This window comes from Ursus americanus, chromosome 5 (genome assembly GCF_024610735.1).
Source record: "Ursus americanus isolate L20-20 chromosome 5, mUrsAme1.1.p, whole genome shotgun sequence".
Taxonomy (NCBI): domain Eukaryota; kingdom Metazoa; phylum Chordata; class Mammalia; order Carnivora; family Ursidae; genus Ursus; species Ursus americanus.
In genome coordinates this window covers 27,622,916-27,647,215 of record NC_142131.1, presented here as the reverse complement: position 1 = coordinate 27,647,215, position 24,300 = coordinate 27,622,916, and the positions used below count along the sequence as shown (strand labels likewise).

The window sequence follows — 24,300 nt, the reverse complement described above, 5'->3', positions numbered from 1 at the left end:
TAGGTAGCCAGCGTTATTTCATTGTGGTTTTAATTTATATTTTCTCTCATGACTCATGATGTTGAGTATCTTTTCATGTGCTTATTTTCCATTCATATGACTTCTTTGATGACATGTCTACTCAAACTTTATGCCCATTTGTCTACTGGGTTGCTTAATTTCTTCCTATTGAGGTATGAGAGTTTTTTTGGTTTTGGTTTTTTGCGTGTGTGTGTGTATGTTTCTGTGCTTTTTTTTTTTTTGAGGTATGAGGGGTTTAAAAAGTATACATTCTGGATATAAGTTCTTTTTTTTTTTTTAAAGATTTTATTTATTTATTTGACAGAGAGACAGCCAGCGAGAGAGGGAACACAGCAGGGGAGTGGGAGAGGAAGAAGCAGGCTCCTAGCGGAGGAGCCTGATGTGGGGCTCGATCCCATAACGCTGGGATCACGCCCTGAGCCGAAGGCAGACGCTTAACGGTGGTGCCAGCCAGGCGCCCCACGGATATAAGTTCTTTATTAGATATGTGGTTTGCAAATACTTTCTTCAGTTTTTGGCTAGTCTGTTCATTTTCTTAGTGACCGGAAAAGAAATATTTCATTTTGATTAAGTTCAATTTATTACTTTTTGTTTATTAAGGATAGTGTTTTAGGTACCAGACCCAAGAAATTTTGGTCTAGCCTAAGGTCACAGATATTTTTTTTTCATTTTCTTCTAGAAGTTTTAAGTTTTATGTTTAGATCTATGATCCATTTTGTGTTTTCACATGATATTTTATTCATTCATTCATTTATGCCTATGACTACCCAAATGTTTCAGCATTATTAGTGAAAAATCTTTCTTTCTCCACTGAATTGCCTTTGTCCTTTGTTGAAATGAACAACTTCGGCACTTTAAAAGAAACTCTCTCTTCAGTTTTGTCAATCTTTCTTTTCTCTCTTTACACCAATAATGTACTACCTGGTGTAATGTGGCTTTATAGCAAATATTGAAATCAGGTAGTGTAGTGTAAGTTCTCCAAGTTTGTTCTTCACTCTTAAAGATGTTTTGGTTGTTCTAGGTCCTTTGGATCTCCATATAAATTTTAGAATCCTTTTGTTAGTTACTAAAAAAAAAAGTCTGCTGGGATTTTGATTGGGATTGTGTTGAATCTACAGATTAATTTGTGGGAGAACTGACATTTTTACAGTTTTGAGTCTTCTGAACTGTGAACATGGTATATTTTGTTTTTGTCTTTTTTTAGAGATTTATTTATTTTAGAGAGTGCTTGCACATTCACGAGTGGGGGGAGGGGCAGAGGGAGAGAATCCTCAAGCAGACTCCCCGTGGGAGCCCAACTCACAACCATCAGCAAGGCCACAGGATGTGGGGGCGCCTGGGTGGCTCAGTCAGTTAAGCATCTGTCTCCGGCTCAGGTCATGATCCCAGCATCCTGGGATGGAGCCCCGCAGCATCAGACTCCCCGCTCAGTGGGAGCTTGCTTCTCTGTCTCCCTCTGTGGCTCCCCCTACTTGTGCTTTCTATCAAATAAATACATAAAATTAAAAAAAAAAAAGACTACAGGATATAAAAATCAATATACAAAGTCAATTGTATTTTTCTTCTACTAACAATGCAGCCTGAAATTGAAATTTAAAATACCATTTAAAATAGCATCGAAAATATGAAATAGATCAGGATAAGTTTGATAAAAGATATTCAAGCTGTACACTGAAAATATGAAATATTCTGAGATAAATTTAAGTAGACACAAACATGTGGGGCACCTGGATGGCTCAGTTACTTAAGCGTGTGACTCTTGGTTTTGGTTGTCATGATCTCAGGGTCATGAGATCCAGCCCTCATTGGCTCCATGCTCACTGGAAAGTTGGCTTGGGATTCTCTCCCTTTTCCTCTGCCCCTCCCCCTGCTCCCAAGCACGCGCATGGGTGCTTCTTCTCTCAAGTAATCTTTAAAAAAATACATATATATCTTTTCAACATTACAAAAAAGAAAGCTGAGTGGCTATATTGCCATCCAAGTACACTTCAGAGCCAAAAATATTACCAGGAGAAAAGAGGTTTTATAAAGTGGATCATTTATAAAATGGATCATTTTATAATGATAAAATACTCTTCACAGTCGATTTCATTATGGATAAATTCATCTAAATAACAATTATAAATGCAAAAACGTTTGTACAACTGACAGCAGAGTTCAAAATACATGAAGCAAAACTGACAGAACAAGCAGAATTAGAAGAATCCATAATTATAGCTAGTTCAATCCTCCTCTCCTAATACTTAATAGGATAAGTAGAGAATCAGTATATTTTAAGTCTTCCAGGATTTAGAAGATTTGAACAATATCAACAAACTTGATGTGATTGACATTTGTAGAACATATCACCGAACAACCGCAGAATACACATTCACCTTAAATGCATACTGAATATCAAAACAGACCATATTCTGGTTCACAGAATAAGTCTCAATAAATTGAAAATGATGCAAATTATGCAAAGTACGTTATCTGATTATACTGGAATTAAGTTAAAAATCAGCGACAGGAAGAGGTCTGGAAAATTCAATTTTTGTAGACTCATAATACACTAATAACCCATGGGTCAAAAAAAAAATCTATGGGGAAATTAGCAAGTATTTTGAAATGAAGGAAATGAAAACATATTAAAATGTGTGAAATGTAGTTAAAGCAATTCTCTTAGGGACACATCCCACCCAATGCCTATATTACAAAAGAAGAAACACCTATTATCAGTGATCTCCGTTTCCAAGTTAAAAAACTAGCAAATAATGAAAAAACACTTTAAAAATTAAGGGAAAAAAAGCAGAAGAAAGGAAATAAACCTAAGATCGAAAATCAATGGAATAAAAAAAAAACAATAAAGAAAACTTACGAAAGCAAAAGAATGCTTTGGGATTTGAGATCAGTAAAGCTGATAAGCCTCTCGCCAGAAAGATCAGGAAAAAATAAACACGACACAAGTTACCAATTTCAGAAATGAGAAATTCTTCTATAGGTATTAAAAAAGGAAAATAATACTGTTAAAAGATTGACATTAGCAAATCCCAACAACTTAAGATATTTTCGCAATATTAAAACTCACTCCAGAACAAATATTGAATATTGGTCGAATTCGCGAATGTTAGATATTATTATATGAAAAGCAGGGTTCTGAGTCCAGGCTTCAGAGACAAATAAGGCATTTTCAACCCCAAGCAGCTTTCATTTCACTGGAGGGGTAAAAAAACAAAACAAAAACAAAGCTTAAAACAAATCCCGTGCTGAAGAGCGAGGGAAAACTGGGTGAGGAAAAGCTTCTCTGGGGAGGAGTCATCCAGCTGAGACAAGAAGGAGCAGTAAAATGTGCGTATCTGAACGAGAGCCGCTGTGCGTCAGCTCGGGTAGGTGGCCCAGAGGAGTCCTCCGCGGCCGGACTGCGGCCGGGCCCCGGTCGAACGCCTAGTCCTCCTTGTCTTAGGACTGTCCTAGCCCCCTCCCCATTAGCGCTCACAGCCGTTAAGCTTCCACCTCCGGCCAAAGCTGGATGGCAGCAGTGCGCGCGTGCGCACTCAAGCAAAGCGCTCGGGGAAGGGGGTGAGGCGCCTGCCGGAAGTGTGACCTCTCGCTCCCCGCTCGCTGTTCCCATCCGGGGTCGTGGCGATCTTCCGGGTGTTTCTGACAGGGCTCTCTACGCCGTTTTTTCGGCGACTTTTTGGTGTTCCGCTTCTTGCTACCGCCCCTAACCTCCCACACGCTTGCTAGCCCTGTCTTTTCTTGTGTCGTTCGTCCCCGGCCGCCGAGCCCGGGGTTTAGATTGCATTCCGGATCCGGAGCCAGGTCTCGCCCTTCCGCAGGCCACTACCTGCTTTGGTTGGGGCGAAAGCTACAGCCGTGCGGGCCGGACCCTCGCTGCTCGGGCCTTGGAGCTCCTGGGCGGGCAGTACCGGTAGGCGCGGCTTAGCCCTTCCCCAAGGACACCTGTGAGTTAGTGGGTTTTGGAAAAGGACGTAACCGTGTAGGCCCAGGTCGGGGGCGGGGCTCGGGGAACTTTTCCTGAAACCGCACTGTTATGTTTGCGTGGGAAGTTCCGGCAATATTTCTTAGAAGTCCCAGACTTGTGGGCGGCCCCCAGGCTGCAGCACTTTTTGAACAATCTTAGGACCGCTTACTTTTTCCACTCGTTTCCCTTCCTCGCGCCCCGTTCTCAGTCTAGGACCACAAGAGGAAGACTGTCTTGGGACCCTTGCATGGTGTTTCAAAGGGTGGTGAAAAACTAAGGTAAATATCTGGATTAATAATTTAAAATTTAAGACTTTTGATTAAATGGGCCTAAGTTCTTCATTTTACAGTGAAGTGCACAGTTCAGGACTCTGTCAGATTGTTGTACATTTCTTTTCCCGTTAAGCTTTTGTGGATAGACCCTTCATCTCTCTAGGCCAGAACACGATGGGGTTTATGTGTCTCACCATATCTAGATTATCCAAATACCCCGTCTTGTTTTCTCTTCTAGCTCTTTGTTTAAAATAGTAGTTCTTTATTTAGATTGCGGATACCAGTAGGGTAAACAAAAAAGAAACAAAGAGAATGTAAAACTCAAGCTAAATTGGAACTTGTTAACAGAAATGTGGTATGTGATTTTGTGAGGGAAGATCATAACACTAAAATCTGTGTTTGTATTACCGGTAACATACTATTTCTGTAAGTGCTTCCTTGTATGGTTTATTACTACGGGTTTTTAATATGTACAGCCAAAAGGTAGCTAGCCAATAATGGTAATATTATTTTGTTGGTGTGTTAGCCCCAATTATGTCTAATCTGGAAATGCTCCATAATAAAGGCTTTATGTGAAACAGGTCATTTATCAATCATTTAAGAAATGTCCATATCAAACCACATGACAACATTATTTTTTAACTCTTGGAGGGACTCTAATTCATAATAAAAAGGAATGTCCTTTTCAAGACCTTAAGGTAGTTTTGACAATGGGTGAGCAGGATTTAGGAATTGGACTTTTTGCATTGTGGAGAAAAGAAGTGAGTTTAGGATATCAAAGGCATTTGGACAGAGTGGACAGATAACTTGATTTAGTTGCCACAGTTCTGACTTTTGGCTTTTATCCTAGGTAGATTCTGCTTTCCAGGGAGTCCTGATGAAGGAATTATATAACCTTGAAAGTTCTCTTAATTGTTTGGAGGAGAGATCAAGTTTAGGACAGAAATTCCGGATTGTGAGTTACAGGAGCAAAGTATTAGTAGGAATTACTTGGTAAACTACTCTTACACGGCTTTGTCTTTCATGTATGATTATTTTAAAATAGACCTATATAATATCCCATTGTGTCAACCTTAGTCCAGAAGCAACGTAAGATTTTTTTACTTAAGACAATAACCAGTGCAATGGTTTTAAAACACAGCAAAATTCCTAGATTATCCTATTTTATAGCCATGTATATATTGAGAGACTGTAACTTTCAGGCTAAGAAAAATGGGATACCACCAATATCTGGATTTTATTTATTTATCATGGAATTTCTTATACCTGCTACCACAGCTAATGTAGAATAGTGTTTTATGTAGATCATCAAGTAGACTTAGCGAAGAAGCCTTTGACTCAGAATATAAAGAAACGGATTTAAAATTTTGTGAAGGTGGTCTCTTTAATGCTACAGTGGTAGTAGGCTTGCTGGATTTTATACTCTAAAACTCTATATTCTGTTTAAAAGATCCCTTGTATTGTTTATGATAGATTATTATTTTTGGATGATTTTAGATTCTTATCTGAAATATTCTTATCGTCATCAAAATCACTGTTGAAAGGTATTAGAAAAAATATTAGAAAGAGGAACTGAAATTCATAGACTTTTGTTTTTGTTTTACTTCCTCATGGTGATGCAGGATGCCTCCGCTGTGGGGCATTGAATGCCTTTAGTTAATTCCAGTAGGAATGATCCAGCTGTGAGGGCTGGCCTAGGTAAGGGCCAGACTTGAGGGCCAGGATTCATAATGAGGAGAACCTGACACATTTTGTTGCAGAGGGAGTATAAAAGCTTCGATGCTTATCTGGGAATTTGGGATAGGCGGAACTAGATATCTGCCGTGAGGTAAACTTTTGGCTAAGTAATCATTGTAAGCTATTAAGCCTTAGGTAATTTGGTCATTAGCTTTGTCGAGTACTACTGGGCCACAACACACCTTTTGACTTATTCCTAGTTTGGATCTTAACTTGTTATGGGATAGAAATAAGGTGAAGTCTGGACTGTCATGTCATTTGGAGTCTTCAAATTTGGATGCATCTATATGGGACTTTATTTGGGTCCAGAGGAAAAACACAAGCATATAATTTATAGATGTAAACAGTGTCTCAAATTTTAACAATGAACTGATTTCAATAAATCTGAAAATAGAACGTTTTAATTTTAGCTTTTCTGAATATAAATTCCTTCCCTTGTTTCATCAGTCCTATAGTATTTGTATTCCAACAAAATGAAATACCAAGAGAAATTCATTGTAATGAATTATATTTAATGTCATTTTCTCATGAATCTTATGATAGGAATAATGTTTATGAGAGTTTGGGTTGGGAAGCAGAATAAAGACGGCCAAGAAAGAAAAGATCATGAACCTGGGCAAAAGGTAGAGCAAGTCTTTAGTTGCTCGTCTTGAATCTTGCTTTCTGTGATTGAGTGTACTCTTACTAAGGGATTGTCAGGAATCCTGCTTGGTTCAAGGTAATTTCCATTTCCTCTGGGCAGTGAAAATCAGTGAGTACAGCTTAGCAATTATGATAGGATTGATTTATTTCTTCTTCTTTTTCTTCTTCTTCTTCTTCTTCTTCTTCTTCTTCTTCTTCTTCTTCTTCTTCTTCTTTCTTTTGTATCTCCTATAGTAAGAGGTACAGACCTGTTGAAGAGAGTTGATAAATTCTTGTTTTCTGGAGGTAACACCTTGTCTCTAGTTCAAGTCAGGGAGTTAGGCACTTGGGATGAGATCTGATGGTGGCCCAAGACTCTTGTTCACAATCCGTTATGAAGCATGGACTGGTAGATCTCATTATCTGTGACCAGCTTTGGGAATTTAAATTTTACAAAATTGAAAAAAAAGAAACAAAATTTGTATGAGTGATTTATTAGTTTCTTCCCAGGTCTTTGTCTTTTTTTCTCCTATTTTCTCTGGCTCCAATTTTTCCAACCATCTGGTCTCAATACTCAGAGGCAGCTACATTTTTTTTAGCTGCGTAAGTGTTATTTTCCTCTGTTGTTCTAAAAAAAAAAAAAAAGCTTAAAAAACTTCTGTAGCTTGTTTTTAAAATTGACATCTACTGAAAATGAGGATTTAGTAGTACCTTTATGTACTCTCTCTCTTTTTTTTTTTTTAAAGATTTTATTTATTTATTTGACAGAGATAGAGACAGCCAGCGAGAGAGGGAACACAAGCAGGGGGAGTGGGAGAGGAAGAAGCAGGCTTATAGCGGAGGAGCCTGATGTGGGGCTCCATCCCATAACGCTGGGATCACGCCCTGAGCCGAAGGCAGACGCTTAACTGCGGTGCCACCCAGGCACCCCTGTGTACTCTCTTATCATTGAATTGTGATGTATATGAACATGTAACTGTATATAACGTATGTGTGAACCTTAAATACAACATGTAATAAATAATATATAATAAATTTATTACAATTTTTTAAACTAGTATTTTTAATGTTTGTGTTATTGTGTGAACCAAATAGGTTATGATTATATGTCCTTTTTATATGACTTTTTGAGTTTTTTGTTGTTGATTTGTTTAGTAATTTCTTTTTAACTTCCTACTATTCTGTTTCTAAGATTATTTCTGCTCTGTTAGTAGAACTCTTCTCTGTGGTCAAATACACCAGGTAATCTGTCAGTAAAGTTTTAAGTTTTTTTCTCCTTGGCTGTCTTCTTGAAACCCTTTATCTTCTTGCCTCTAATTTAAGCTGGTATCTTCCCTTCACCATCATCCTAGGGAATTTACTTTGTCTCTGCCCTACAGTGAATCTCCCTTTTCCTAGAGCCCAGGTTTTCTTTTGTTTTGGTTTTTGATACCTTACATGTCTGAACATGTCTTTATTCTCCCTTGTTTTGATATTATAGCTGGGTATGGAATTACTGCTTGAGAGTGTTTCCTTCAGAGACTTGAAGGCACTGACTTCATTGTCTTATGGTTTCTGCTGTTTGCTGTTAGGGAGTTTAAAGACATTTTGTTTGTCAGCCCTATTATAACATTTGCCTCTTCTGTAATATTTCATAAGCTTCTTTTTCCTGATATTCCGAAATTCACCATACCTTGATGCATATATATATTTTTAAGGCACTTTGTACTCATTAGGTCCTTTAATTCTCAGGATTGTTTTTTTTTTCAGTCCTGGACATTTTCTTGTTTTATTTGATAATTTCCTTTTCTGTGTTTTCTCTCTTCTGCAGGAACTTCTGTTATGTTGGATGTTGGACCATATAATTTGATTCTCTTATCTTTTTGTCTTACAGTCCTGCCTCCTTTCTGCCTTCACCTGTTTTTCCTTTTTTTTCTAAGGATTTCCTCAATGTTATCTTTTAACTTTTTACTCAGTATTTCTACTTTTGGTTTTGTAATTTCCCAAGAGCTTTTTTTTTCCTCGCTTTTTAAACAGTATATTCTTTTTTTTTTTTTTTTTCTTAAGATTTGTTTACTTATTGAGAGAGAGAGAAAGAGAAAATGCATGATCAGGGGGAGGGACAGAGAGGGAGAGAAGCGGACTCTGCTGAGGGCAAGGCCGATGTGGGGCTTGATCTCACCACCCTGAGATCACAGTCTGAGCTGATATCAAGAGTCAGAAGCTCAACCGACTGAGCCACCCAGGTGCCCTGAAACAACATATTCTTGTTTTATGTATGCAGTGTTTTTTTAATTAATTGTGACTTTAAAAAATAATTTGTTCTTGGCATTGTTTTTGTGTATTCTTTGATCTTTTTTTCTTATGGTGATCCGTGGATGTTTATTTTAAGTGAGAGGTACTAGGAATCTGATTGCAAGCTCTTTGTGTAGGCGGCGGCAGTTCAGTAGTTGGCTTCATTTTAGGTTGCTAGCAGGCTTAACTTTTCCTTGGTGGAAAACTGTTACTATATTATAGGTTCTCTGACTACCATATTATATGGTTTCTTTCTAAGTTATTCTGTAGCTGAGTTTTCTTGTTACCTGTGTTGGGAAGTGGGCTGGGGATCCTATTATTTTTACTTTGTTGATTTTACTTTAATACTTGCTTTCAGTTTGTTACTTTAACCTGTTTGTAAGTTTTTAGCCTTTTGGGATCAGTCATTGCAGAGTATAAATATCTAGTCTCTTGCCTGGGTCAGTGAATGGTTTTGATTGCTTTGTACAGTAGCCCTCCCCTCCCCCTTATCCACAGGGGAGATAGTCCAGTACCCCCAGGGGATGCCTAAAACTAGGTACTACCAAACCCTATATATACTGTATTTTTTTCCTATACACACATACCTATGATTAATTTATAAATTAAGCACAACAACTAATAAGAAAATAGAACAATTATAATAATCTACTGTAATAAAAGTTTTATGAATGTTGTCTCTCAGAATGTGTTATACTGTATTCACCCTTCTTGTGATGATGATATAGATGATAAAATGCCTATGGGATGAGTTGAAGTGAGGTGAATGATGTGTGTATTGTGACATAGCATTAGGCTACTATTGACCTGAGGATATGTCAGAAGGAGGATTATCTGCTTCTGGGCTGCAGTTGACCGCAGATAACTGAAACCACAGAAAATGAAATCGTGGCTAAGGGGGGCCTACTATGTATAAATTTTCCTCATTGCTGTGAAACAATCTGTCTTTTATTGGATGTCCTTTATATAAATTATTTAGACTTTGAAGGGAATCTCAGAATTTTAGAGTTATTAGGCAGTACAGATTCCTTCCCTTGTTTAGCAGATCTCTAAGAAGATCTGTAAGATCTCTATCCGAGGAATCGGGTTGTCCTATTATGGCTTATACATTTGAATAAATTAGATTGGGTATAAACATAAGAATCTGTATGGCTTCATTAATGCCTGTATTGGGTGGTTTCTTTTTATCAGAGTATGTGGTGATAACTTGATTTCTGAAAGATCTGTCGATATTAGGGTAAATTCATCAGAAATTAGAAACTTGCGTATATTTTACTATCATTTGAATAATAATATTCTTAATTTAGATTTAAGATTCATTATTAGCAAAAAAATAAAAAAGGTAAATAAACATTTTTTAAAAAATTAAAAAAAAATTCATTATTAGCAACTGTTTTGTTACCTGAGGTGGGACTTAGAGATCTGTTTAAACTTTTGAGATAACTTTGCAAATGAAATTCATAACTTGGTAACTAATTGCTTTAAGTAGTAGATACTAGTTAATAAAGAGTTCGATATTTTTAAGATATAATAATTTGTCTTTAAAAACATTCTAGGTAGAAGAATACATGTTCACTTTTAGTGAACAAGAGCATGTTCCCAAACTCAATTTTGGGTCGCCCGCCTTTCACCCCAAACCATCAACCACATAATAACTTCTTCGCCCTGTCACCAACTCTTTATTCACACCAGCAGCTTATAGATGCACAGTTCAACTTTCAGAATACAGAGTGAGTATGGTGATATTTTGGTCCATATCATTTATAAATATTTGTTTTCTCCTAGACACAAACAGTGTTTATATGAAACATTTGAAGTTAAAATGTCATTGTCTTGTTTTCTTTTGATTGGTGAAATATTTAGTTTTTATGGAATTGGTTTTTAAGGTAAAAATGTTTATTATTGCTGTTCTGTATGTGTTTTTGGTAGCTTGTCAAGAGCTGTGTCTTTACAGCAGCTGACGTATGGAAATGTCAGTCCAATACAGACCTCAACATCTCCGTTATTTCGAGGAAGGAAGTAAGTACTTCTTAGTTATTTTAAAAGAATTTCTTTTAAAAGAAATTTTTCAGAACCATAGATCAGTGTTTCTTGTATTAAGATTGGGTGGGTACTATGCCCTAAATTTTATCTTCTGGAACTTGTGCAATCAGTCCTATCAGAGAATTTTAAAACTTCTATATATTTAAAAAATTTTAGGGATATTTTTGTTGATTTATTTCTGACACTGCAGATTTTAGATGGAATGAAGCTATATTTATTCAGAATACTACTTTGAATTGAGATATTAACTAAATTAGATGGTTTTCTGTATCAGTTTGCTAGGGCTGCTGTAACAAAATACAGCAGACTGGGTGGTGTAAACAACAGAAATTTATTTTCTCACAATTCTGGAGGCCAGAGGTCCGAAAGATGAAGGTGTTGGCAAGTTTGGTGTCTTCTGAGGCCTCCCTCCGTAGCTGCCTTCTCTGTGTCCTACATGGTCATTCCTCTGCCTGTGTTTTCTGTGTCCTAATATCCTCTTCTTCTAAGGACACTAGTCATACTGTATTAGGGCCCGCTTTAATGACACCATTGTAACTTTTTTAAAGGCCAAATGTCCAGAACCACATTTTGAGGTACTGGGAATTAGGGCTTAACTGTAAGAATTTTGAGGGTACACAGTTCAGCCCATAATACCTTCTTTCCAGTAAAGTTTACTATTTGATTTATCTAAATCTTATACAGGTAAGGTTCCGTAATAAATATTATTTTAGTAAAAATTTCTGCATGACTTAAAGCTTTCTGTAGAGAAATCAGTCAATTAATTTTAACCAATTAAAAGAAATGGATGTATCAGAAAGTATTTATATTAGAACTTTAGAGATGATTATTAAAATAAAATTTGGCAGTACTTGCAAGATATTACTACTTAAAGCCTATGTAAATATTCCATAGCCTTATGTCCAATTAAAAATAACACTAGCTAAGAATTATTGATCACTCATGTAATTGGCGTTGTTCTTAGGACTTTACAAGTAATTTGATTAAGTTTCACAACACTCTATGAGGTGTGTTATTCCTCTCTGTTGAGAAAGATGAAGCAAACAGAGGTTAAGCAACCAGTTATTCAGGTGGAAATACAACTGGGATTTGAACCCAGGTGATCTTGCTCAAGATCCTCTGCTTAGAAGCACTGTGAGTTGTTCTTCAGAGTTTTGTGGAAACCTATATAATGCTAAAAGTATTGACTTTATTCAGGTTTTAATTTTTTTGAAGTTGTCTGGATAGCTAACTTGTGAATCACAAATGAAAATAAATTCCATTGGCTCATAGTTATACATACTTTAAAAACTAAAATTGGCATTCTCAATGGAAGCTATTCAGCATATAAAGGTTAATCATTTTTATTAAAAGATATTAAATATACTCTTATGTTGTTAGCATTGTATACTTTAACCTATGAGCAAGAGTTCCACTTATTTTGTGGATCAAGGAGTGAGGAATTGGTGTAATCCTAAAGAGTGTTATAATAAAAACCTTCAGGTGGCTATGACCCATAGAATTTTAGAGCTTAAAAGGAATCAGACCATTTCCCATGGCCTAAAGTATTATCTGTATGAACAACTTAATGTATCAATGAAGTAAATGTTTTTTTAAACAAAGTATTTTTTAATTATTTCCTTTTGCTTTTTTATTTTGAAAATTTTATGCCTCCAGAAAAATTTAAAGAAAAGTACAATAAACCCTCTTATGCTATTCATTAAAATTGTGCTACATTTATTGTTTTTTTGCCCCTTTTTCTCTCTACCCCTACTTTTTATTCTGAACCGTATGAAAAAGTTGTAAACATTACTTCATTCTACCCCAAAGCACAGCAGTGTGTTCCTCCTAAGGATATTCGGCTATATAGCCAAAGTGCATTTGTCATGCCCAAAAAATTTAACATTAATACATTACTCTTATCTGAAATGCAGTTAGTTTTCATATTTCTTTAGAGTCTTTAGGCTCAGTTCATTGACTTTATAGCTTTTTAATATGATCTTTCCAACTGATGAGCCAGAACATAGGTGGACTTAAAGAGCCTTTTTATTTAAATATATATATAAATATATTTATAAATATATATAAAAATATATATATAAGTAAATATATATGTTTATCTACTATTATTTTTTAAGATTTTATTTTTAAGTAATCTCTACACCCAATGTGAGGCTCGAACTCACAACCTAGCAAGAGTCACATGCTCTACTGATTGACAGCCAGGCACCCCTTAAAGAGCCTTTTAAAATATATAACAGTTCACTTAATCTTATTCTCCCTATATTAGAATTTGGGTTTTTATTGTTAGTGTTTCTGTGAATAGAAGTTTTCCTACCAAGTTTTCACTGGTGAGATGAAACATTGGGGTAGTTCAAATGTAGGAGACTAATCCTGACGTACATATGTAGTTTTTTTTATATGCATTATTACTATTCGTTTTTCCTAAGTTGTTTTTCAAAGGCATCTTTTGAGCTCACAATATTTTAGGATTCATATAGAGCAAATAATGTGGCCTTGCTGAAAGAGTCATTATTGGTATTTGTTATTTATATATTTTTAATTGTTTCCTGTTTGTTATTAGAAAGTTATATCTTTAATCACTAAGGTATATTGCTTGTTTTCAGGAGATTAAGCGATGAAAAAAACCTTCCTCTTGACGGTAAACGGCAACGTTTCCATTCACCCCACCAAGAGCCAACTATAGTTAACCACATAGTGCCTTTATCAGGTGAAAGAAGATACTCAATGCCGCCATTGTTTCATACACACTATGTACCAGATATAGTCAGATGTGTTCCACCTTTTCGAGAAATACCATTTTTAGAACCTAGAGAAATCACACTGCCTGAGGCCAAAGATAAGGTAATAATAATGTAGATTTTAGTTTTACCTTTTGGAAAGTTAATACAATGTATTAAAAGCATCAGAAATACCTAATGTTTTGGATTCAGTAGAATATGCCTTTTTTGCTCTGTTTAAACTATTTAACACAGTTTTCTGTCTAAATTTGATTTTTAAAATTTTTTGTTAGCTGTTCTTTTATGGAAGTGCAGCTTTCATATCAGGAAATCAGATTTTCTCTGATTCATAAAAATCTGGATTAGGGCTCAGAACATTTGTTTTCTTAGTTTAGAGAACTCTGTTACTTATTTTTATTACAGAGAAACATTTTCATATGGTTATTGTAATAAAGTGTCAACAAGCATTTTCTCTTGGAATATTTGTGTTTGTCATGAGGTTTTTGAATGTCAAAAATTGAGAATCCAGGAGTCACTGAGAAACTAATATGTTCAGAGTGATACGATGAAGAAAGATTTATCAGAAATATAATTTGTGAAAAGCATTTCAAATAAATGAAATGAAGCTGCTTAATAATTTTTGAAAAATGACATTATCAGCATTGGGGAGCAATGAGTTATTTAACCATTGATATTAGAAGCTTGGCCACCCCCCCACCAAAAAAAATTCTAGGTAATTTAGAAGAGTTTATAATGTAAATATCTACATTCTCTTGGCTTGTCTGTGGCTTATATTTGCTGTTTTTACATTTTCCAAGCTCCATTTTTAAGAAATATGACATTTGTAGGCTTAAGAGGGTGATCCTGAAGAGTGTAGTGACTTTGTATTACTCATCTTTGGGTTCCTAGCAACCAGCATAGGTGTGGAATATAGTAAGTGTGCAGAAAATGTTGGGTCAAAAAAGGAACACTTGCTTCATTCTTTATTTGTGCTGCTTTTTATTCCTTTATCATTCTTTTTTTCTTTGAGATAGAACTATCATAAAATTCACTCTTTTTAAGTGTATGATTCAGTGGTTTTTAGTATATTTGCAAAGTTCTGCAACCATCACCACTAATTCTAGTATGTTTTCATCATTCCCGGAAGAAATCTTGTACCCAGTAGCAGTCCCTTCTCCATCCCTGACCTTCCCACCCTGCCCCCCTGCCCTTGGTAACTACCAATTGATTTTTTATCTCTGTGGATTTGCTTATTCTCGACATTTCATATAAATGGAGTCATAATTATGTTGTCTTGCTTTTTTCACTTAGCATATTTTCAAGGTTCATCCGTGCATGTGGCATATATCAGTTCTTTGTCTCTTTTTATAATTAAATAATATTCCATTGTATTGATATGTCCTATTTTGTTTATGCATTCATCAGTTGATCAGCTTTGGGGCTATTTCTGCTCTTTGACTGTTCTGAATAATGCTACTATGAAAATCTGTGTACAAGTTTTTGTGTGGACAATATTTTCATTTCTCTTGGGTATATACCTAGAAGTGAAATTGCGAAATTATGTGGTAACTCTATGTATAATTTTTTGAGGAACTGCCAAAGTGTTTTCTAAAGTGACTACACCATTTTACATTCTCATCAACAGTGTATGAGTGTTCCAATTTCTCTACATCCTTGCCAGCACTCGTTTATAGCCATCCTGGTGGGTATGAAATGGTATCTCATTGTGATTTTGATTTCCATTTCTTTAATGACTAATGATGTTGGTCATCTTTTCATTTGCATGTTGGCCTTTTGTGTATCTTCTTTGGATAATTGTCTATTCAGATCTCTTGCCCATTTTTAATTGGGTTATTTATTTTTTATTGTTGAGTTATAAGAGTTCTTTATATATTCTCAATATTAGACCTTTATCAGATATATGATTTGCAAATATATTCTCCCATTTTTTGGTTTGTCTTTTTCCTTTCTTGATGGTGTTCTTTGAATCACAAAAGCTTTTCATTTTAATGAAGTCCAATTTATCTGTTTTTCTTTGGTTGCTGGAGCTTTTGGTGTCGTATATAAGAAACCATTGCCTGATGCAGTGTCACAAAGATTAATGTCTGTGTGTTATTCTAGGAGTTTTATAGTTTTAGCTCTTAGATTTAGGTCTTTGGTCCATTTTGAGTTAATTTTTATATGATATGAAGTAGGGGTCCAACTTCATCCTGTTGCTGTTAGTCCAGTTGTCCCAGCACTATTTGTTAAAAAGATTCTGTCGTTCTTTTGTTAATATGAAGTAGGAAAGTGGTTAGGCAAAATCAGCCGGAGAGAGGAAGAGGCAAAGTAAAATGGGAAAAGACTAACTTGAGAAGTTTTGGTTCTATTTCCACCACCCTCCCCACCCCCCATTCTTTCTCCTTTCTTTGCTTTCTCATTTTAAAGAAACTCTTGTAATGCTAAAATGTGAAAGCTTGTGGTATAAATCAAGTCTGACCAATTCTTTGAGTGAATATATAAGAATCTTTTACTATATGTGGGTTTTTAATGTATGTATGCGGGCTCATTTTTTATGGAATTTATAAGTATTGAAGCTTTCTATATTTTTGCATGTATTTATATGTTTAATAGTTAACTATTTGAACTAACTAAATAACTGGTAGTTCTGCATATAGACTAAATATATATTGAGTCTCAGTAAATTTAATAACAATTTATATTAGTCAGTATATATCATCTAGTAAAGTATGGTTCCATATCAATAGCTTTTTCTTTGCTTAATAGCATAGGAAAAGATTCTCTTAAATCTTATGTTTTTGGAGTAAGCATTTATTTCAGAAAGATAAAGATATATTTTGTTGTTAAGCCAATTTCTTTGAGTGCTTCTCTCTACCTGCCTAGTCGTAGGAGAAAGAAGGCAAGCAGTTAGTTCTGTGTTCATTCTTTAAGCGAACACTTTTAAAGAAAACTAACATTTATTGATGTCTTTTCTCTTCTAGGCATTCTACATATGTTATGTCATTTAGTCTTTTCAACAACCCCATGACATGGATATTATCCTAATTTTACTGAGGCTCAGAAAGCTAAATAACTTGCTCAAGGTCACAGCTAGTAAGTGACACAACGGAGATTTGACCCTTGTCTCTGATAATACAAAGAGGAGGAACTTAAGATGCTTAAAATCAAGGGTAGGGAGATGACATTCTTAGAACTGACTGTGACACCAGGTAATCTGTGACAGTAATAGCTAATATTAATAAGTATCTTTCTTTGCCAGCAGTGTGCTCAATGATTTGTATTGTTTATCTCTGTTTACCTCTGCTACAGTGTGAAGTGAATGGGAGCTTCAGTGTGAAGTAAAAAATGGGATAGTGGTTTCGGGCCTTGAATGCACAGTAGAATGCCATTGAAGGTTTTTGAGTTGAGGAATAGCACAATCAGATTGGCATTTTGGAGAAGATAGTTCCTGTGGTTTAGTGGAGTTGAGCTTGGAATAAGGAGGACATGCAAGATAACTGATTATTACTTGGAAGGCTGTTGAATTCATTCAGCTGAGATGTGTTGAAGCTTTCAGTTACGGCATATGGTAGTGAGAAAGATGTGAGAGACCATGCGTAAGGAAAAGTGGTAGAAGGTGTGGAATCATTGAATACAGGGAAGAGAGAGAGAGAGGCATATGTGACTCCAATAATTTGATTTTGGACTACTAACAGAGATAAGGAATATAGATTTGGGGTGTATAAATTGAGGAACTAGTCAAGAACTATTTGGAACTCTGGTAAGATTTGTAATTTTTGTGCTCTTGAGAAAAAGCTTGTTCTACATATTGCACACTAAGAATATAGGGCTATGGGAAAGTAGAGTTGGAGTAGGCTACTCAAAATCTAAACAATTTTGTAAGCAGAGTACTATCAAAAGTAATAATTGATACCTTGGGAAATAACTTGGTCAGACCAGGTAGGCAGCTTAGTATGGCTGGATGCTGCTGCAGGGGATATTAAAAATATACAAAGTAGAGTTGAGATATTGCCTTGTGGTGGGCAGTGAGACAAGGCAGTTAAAAGTGGAGCTCTAGGTCAGTACGGCTGCTGTTAGTAGACACAGAAGGAAATATATCAGCAGAGAGCTGTTTGAGGCTGACAGGATGCTTTATTGGATGGGAACTGTCAATATAGTGGGAATTCAAATAGGTGGGAACTTATTTTTAGTTGTGTTAGATCTATAAGGACTTCTACCTGTGCAGCAGCAAAACAGGAATTCTTTTTCTTTCTCGTGAAGGTTATGATGCATAATTTTGGCTTCATGTACAAATGAACTCGACTAACATGTTGAATTGATACCATTCACCTGCTTATCATTGTCTATAAGCTAATTGGTACTGTAGAAAAAATGTATTGTAGTTGAATTGGCAGTATATATTTCAGAAGCAAAGCAGGGTCAGAGATATGAATCCTGAAGTCACCTGTAATAAAAATAACAATTGAAACTCTTTGGAGTAGACTAGATTCTGTGTTTATTATTCAACAAATACTTGTGAGTGCCATTATTTTTGTGCTACAATGTTGTACCACAGTGTTGTGCTAAATATACACTCATGGTCTCTTTACCATATATATACAGCATAGTGAGAGGGAGAACCATTAAAGAAGAGCCATTCAAATCACAGTTTTATTTATAGATTTGTAAGTGCAGTGGAGGAAAATTGAAGTGCTGAGAGAATGTTTTTGAGGTCAGGGATGGTCTACAGGAGGTAATGTTTTAGCTGAGATCTGAAGGATGAGTAGGGGTTAACTAGTGAAAGAGGTGTGGTTGGAGAGAATGCTTCAGAGAGAAGGAACAGTATCTTCGAAGGTCCTACTGTAGAAAGGAACATGGAGTATGCAAGGAACTGAAAGGAGGCCAAGGTGGCTCGAGTTTGGTTGATTAGGGGAGAGTGGCTGACGTGTGGTAGGAGAAGTGGGGAAAGGGTCAATGATTAGTATGTTATTTTGGTGTTCAGCCTAAGAGCAGTGGTAAACCATGCAGGGTGTTTTTTAGGCAGGGAAGAGAGGTAACTTAAAATTATTTTGACTTCACTGTATGAATTTGAACAAGGATAGATGTGGGAAGTTATTGTAGTATTCTAGGTGAAAGGTAGTGTGGTGCCTTGAATTATGAGGTGTTGGTAGTTAAGATGAAGAGAAATTGTTGGATTTAAGCTGTATTTGGGAATTGAAATTGATAGGATTTGGTAATTAGATTAGATTATGTCACCTAAGCCTCTTGACTCTTGGCATTTTGGACCAACTTTCTTTAATGTGGAGGGGCTGTCTTGTGTATCTTAGAATGTCTAGCTGCATTTCTGGCTTCAACTCACTAGATGCCACCAATCCTGTTAGGAGAAACAAAAGTCTACAGACATTGCCAAATATCCCCTGGGTGGGGGGTGGGCGGGGGGGGGGCGTGCAGAATTGCCACTGGTTGAGAACCACTAGATTAGATAGACAAGAAGGTACTGAGAGTTTCAGGCTTCTACATGGATTAATGGTAGGATCATTCACTGAGATGGAACAAAATGGAAGAGGAGCAATATTTGTGTGTGTGTGTTTAATAGGAATTGGAGGATTACTTAAGTAGGGGCCGCATGAAGTCTGTGGACATGTCTTTATTGTGCATTTGAAACATCAAATTAGATATTAGCAATGATAGTTTGATATTATAGATCTGGAATTCACAGGAAAGACACTGACCAGAAATGTACATTTGGTAATCATTGGCATTATAGATGGTAATTGAAGCCAAGAGAGTGGGTCTGATTGTTCAGGGAGAGAAGAGAGCCTGGATTCAAGACTGAAGTAGTTTGTGGAAAGAATGGGAAAGCAGAAATGGAAACTAAAGGTATATACAACTGTTTTTGGGCAGTGTGGCTGTAAAGGGGAGGAGCTAAAGATTTGAAGTGGGAACAAAGTTTTTTTTTTTGTAATTCTTAAGGTTGGAGAAACTTTAAGCACATATAAACGTTTATGGGAAAGATTTAGTGGAGAGAGAGGAAATTGACTACTCTGCAAAGAAAAAAACAATCATAATAAGGTTCCTCAGAAGGTAGAAAGGGCATGGATCCTGCTTATAGGTGGAATGATTGGCTTTAGGTAAGAGAAAAGCTTTTTGGAATTGGAGGATAGGAGGGGAGGATAGGTGTAGATAACCAGGAAGTTTGATATGGAGAAGTTGAAGTGGAGTTCCTCTAGTTGAATGGTTTCTTCCTGTTTTCTGAGTTATTGTGTAAGGTCATCTATTAGTGGGGAAAATGAAGTGGATGTCCAAGGTTTGAGAATAGTGGAGGAGGTTTGAAATAGCGTTGACTGAGTGCTGGAAATCAAGCTGTGACTAGAGAAGTAGAATGGAGAAGACTTGAAACAGTATTTGCTGTAAAATATAGAGGACCGATCTGAGATTGGTAATAATGAATTTATTATAATTAATAATATATCAGTCAGCTGGTTCAGCAAGCTCCAAGGAAAGATTTTGTTAGAAGTTTTAATTACTTTGAAAATTCATATTCTGTGTTTTAAAACCTAAAGATTTAAGTTTTTGAAAATGAATACCCTCTGAGCTTACTTTTTTCCCTCCATTTAAAAATCTTTTGTCTGTTTTTCAAGTTGCTGTATTTACAGACAACTCTTTAAGTAAAATATCTGAATTATCTTTCTGAATTAACTTTTATTTCACTCTAGCTTTTAGGTGAATATATGGTTGCCTGGACAAAAAAGAGGCTGTAGAGGAATCAAGAGTTAACCAAGCTCCTGAATTCTGTCTATTGTAACTGTTCTTTGGAAATTCTGGTTAGTTTGAAGATATTATGTGAATTGAAGTAATTGATTTTGAATTTTTAGTTGAGATGAGGTTAGGCTGAGGTTTTCTTGGTATTGATTATAAAATAAAAAGATGATTATGAATGAATTACTCAAGATATCTTGTATAATGTTTAATTTTGGAAAGGAGAAAATTTTATGAATCCTCTTGGCACCCTTGGAGGAACAGTTTAGGGACAGTTACAGATCTCTCAGAGGCTCGATCTTTAAATTTTTTTTTTAATTTCATTATTGCCCTTATTTAGAAACAGATTTAAAAAGGGAATAAAATGTTTGTAAAGTGTTAGTTCACTGAATTTCAAATATAGTTGGCCCTTGAACATCACCATGATTAGGGGCGCCAACCTCCTACGCAGTTGAAAATCCTTGTGTAACTTTAACACCCAAAAAACTTCTCTGCTGATAGCCTACTGTATGTTATATGTATTATATACTGTATTCTTGTAATAAAGTAAGCTGGACAACAAATGTTAAAATCATACAAAAGAGACAATACACTTATAGTATTATATGTTATTCATTGAAGAGAGTCTAAGTGGACCTGTGCAGTTCAAACCTGTGTTATTCAAAGGTCAACTGTAGTTAAAATGTGTATGCCCACATCTCTTACCTACCTCTTTTTTTCCAACTTTACTGAGGTGTGAGTGACAAAAATTACATATATTTAAGGTGTACACTATAATGTCTATAAATTGTGAAATGACTGCCATAATCAAGCTAATGTCCTTCACCTCATACAGTTACCATATTTTTTTTGTGGTGAAAACAACTAAAATCTACTCTCTCAGCAAATTTCAAGTATATAATGCATTATTAAAGTCACCATATTGTACATTGTATTTCTGGAACTATCTTATAACTGCAGGTTTGTATGCTTTGACCAACATCACCCCATCTCCCCCATACCTCCCAGCTCCTGATAATCACTATTCTATTCTCTGCTTATTTATTTGACGTTTTAAGTTTTAAGATAAGTGAAATCATGCAGTATTTTATTTTTTTATCTAGCTTATTTCATTTAGCATAATGTCTTCCAGGTTTGTCCATGTTGCAAATGGCAGAATTTCCTCCTTTTGTAAGGCCAAATAATATTCCATTGTGTGTGTGTATGTGTGGGTAAATATGTATATGAAAACATGGATGTGCAGATACCTTGAGATAGTGATTTTATTTCTTTTGAATATATATTCTGAAGTGGAATTGCTGGGTCATAGAGTAGTTCTATTTTTAATTTTTTGAGGAGTCTCCAGCTGTTTTCCAGGGTGGTTGTAACAATTTACATTTTCACCAACTGTATAAGGGTTTCCTTTTCCTCTACATCCTTGGCAACACTTGTTACCTTTAACTTTTTGGTAATAATAGCCTTTTAACAAGTGTGAGATGATATCTCATTATGGATTTGATTTGCATCTCCCTGATGATTAGTAACGTTGAACATCTTTTTAGATACCTGTTGGCATTTGTGTATCTTCTTTGGGAAATGTTTGTTCAGGTCCTTTGCCCATTTTTAAATTGGGTTATTGATTGATTGCTATTGAGTCATATGAGTTTCTTATATATTTTGGATTTTAACCCCTTATTGGATCTAGGGTTTGCGAATGTATTCTCCCATTCTGTAGGTTCCTTTTTCATTTTGTTGAATGTTTCTTTAGCTGTGCAGAAATTTTTTAGTTTGATGTAGTCCCACTTGTTGATTTTAGCTTTTGTTGCCTGTGCTTTTAGGTTCAGGTCCAAAAATCATTGCAAGACCACTGTCAAGTAGCTTTTACCCTATGTTTTCTAAAGAGTTTTACAGTTTCGGGTCTTACTTTTAAATCTTTAATCCACTTTGAGTTGATTTTTGTGTATGGTGTAAGATAAGGGTCCAGTTTCATTCTTTTCATTCTTTTACATGTAGATAGCCAGTTTGTCCAACACTGTTGAAGAATATCCTTTTCGTGTAGTCTGTTCCATTGCGTAGTCTTCGCTCCTTTGTCAAAGATAAGTGAACTGTATACATATGGGTTTATTTCTGGGCTCTGTAGTGATATCTGTGTCTGTTTTTATGCCAGTACCATACTAGTTTGATTGCCATAGCTTTGTAATATAATTTGAAATCAGCAGTGTGATGCTTCCATTGTTCTTGCTCAAGATTGATACAGCTTTTCTGGGTTATTTGTGTTTCCATAGGACTTTTACCAATGCTTTTTCTATTTCTGTGAAAAATGCCATTGGAGTTTTGATAGGGATTGCATTAAATCTATAGATTGATTTAGACTTTTTAACAATAATTCTTCCAGTCCATGAATGTGGAATATCTTTCCATTTAATTGTCTTTAATTTCTTTTGTCAATATTTTATAGTTTTCATTGTAGAGCTCTTTCACCCCCTTGGTTAAATTTATTCCTAGGGCTCTATCTTTATAATATATGTGTCAGAAAAGTTTTGAAAGCTACTGAGATATATCTTTCTTTAGAAAATCTAGGCCCGGACTCTGCACAAGTGAAAGCTTGTTTTGTTTTTCCATTCTCCTTTTATTTCTTGGTCAAGTTCAGTAATAATGCATGCTTAGAAGTAATCAGACTAAAGGGAAAGAAATCAGTAATTCAAACTGCATAATCAGTGTGCCAATTTATAAATTAAGAAGACTCTGCTCCACACAAAAATGTAATAATTTAACACACTAACAAGTAGTGTGTTGTTTTTGGCATGACATTTTCATGATTCTATTTTATTTTAGTTAATTTTAAGGGAAAGGGAATTTAGCATCAATAATGAATTTAAACTTTTATTACATATCTAGCTTTATTTTTCCAGCGTTACGTATGTAACAAAGATTATGGCTGTCTTTGTTGTCTGAGGGAAGAGAGCAGGAGAGAGCCTGAGGAATTGCCAGTTTTTGTTCAAATATTTATGAATTAATAACTAATGTTTTCTGTACCATATTTAATTTCATTGCTCTTGTCTTTGAAAGCTTGTTACTGAGTTGTATTTGTTGTTTCAGATAGCATTTACATTTGGTCAAAAACCTGCTACCGTTTTCATATAGTATATGATCAGGTTTTGGTAATCCTGGCTGAAAGGTTTTTTTTACTTTCTTTTACATGGGAACCCACCTGACACGGACAAATGTAGAAGCTGCTGAGAATGACGTGTGAAAGTTATACCTTAAGCTTTATTTATTGACACATTTAAAAACTTCTCTGAATCTCAATCTATACTTGTCCTTGATAGCTTGTGTTGTTGACCTAAGATAGTAACTTCATTGGTAATTTCTTTGAGCCTGACTTTGAAGACAGGTTATAATATTTTTTTAGGAAAAATGAACATTTATATTTGGAAGAAACATTAATTTTAGTATTTTATACTATATGTAGGCAAATCTTTTGTATAGTTTTGAACAGAGACAACTTTTACTTATAGTGAGAAAGAGATATCTTATACAATTACTTTTAAATTAAAGTAATAGATCTTGGCAGGCAGCCTAAATGGGTAGTATGGTAGAGATTGAAACAACTTTACTCTATTATATGGATACTTTGTTGGAATAATTTTTTTAAACCAGGGATTAGGAAAAATATGCTTCTGAGTGAAACAAAAGCAATTAAAGAAAGTTCCTAAGTGCCATTATTCATAGTAACCTTGGTATTACATATATGATTTGAATATTTGATGCTTGATATTCATCAGCCAAGGAGAATGCATATCATACATTCCACACCCCCCTGAATTATAAGAACATTGAGCCACCTTCTGAAATATTTCTTTGAATTTTAGAAGTCTTATTTCAGCATGTGTGTACAATTATTTTGAGTTTTGTCTCATTTATACTCTAT

At 35.4% G+C, this 24,300-nt stretch overlaps 1 protein-coding gene across 2 annotated transcripts in view; it reads left to right on the top strand.

Annotated features, from left to right (window-relative positions):
- Window positions 1–3,579: 3,579 nt before the first annotated feature.
- Window positions 3,580–24,300, top strand: part of TENT2 (terminal nucleotidyltransferase 2) — a 66,722-nt gene continuing 46,001 nt past the window's right edge. The window contains exons 1-5 of one of the 2 annotated variants that reach the window (XM_045796398.2): window positions 3,581–3,931; window positions 4,194–4,263; window positions 10,446–10,619; window positions 10,819–10,908; window positions 13,539–13,776. In XM_045796398.2, coding sequence (XP_045652354.1) covers window positions 10,483–10,619; window positions 10,819–10,908; window positions 13,539–13,776 — 465 coding nt within the window. In that variant the 5' untranslated portion in view covers window positions 3,581–3,931; window positions 4,194–4,263; window positions 10,446–10,482. Of the gene's footprint in view, window positions 4,264–10,445; window positions 10,620–10,818; window positions 10,909–13,538; window positions 13,777–24,300 lie in introns of both variants that reach the window. The other variant, XM_045796401.2, reaches the window with a different exon arrangement.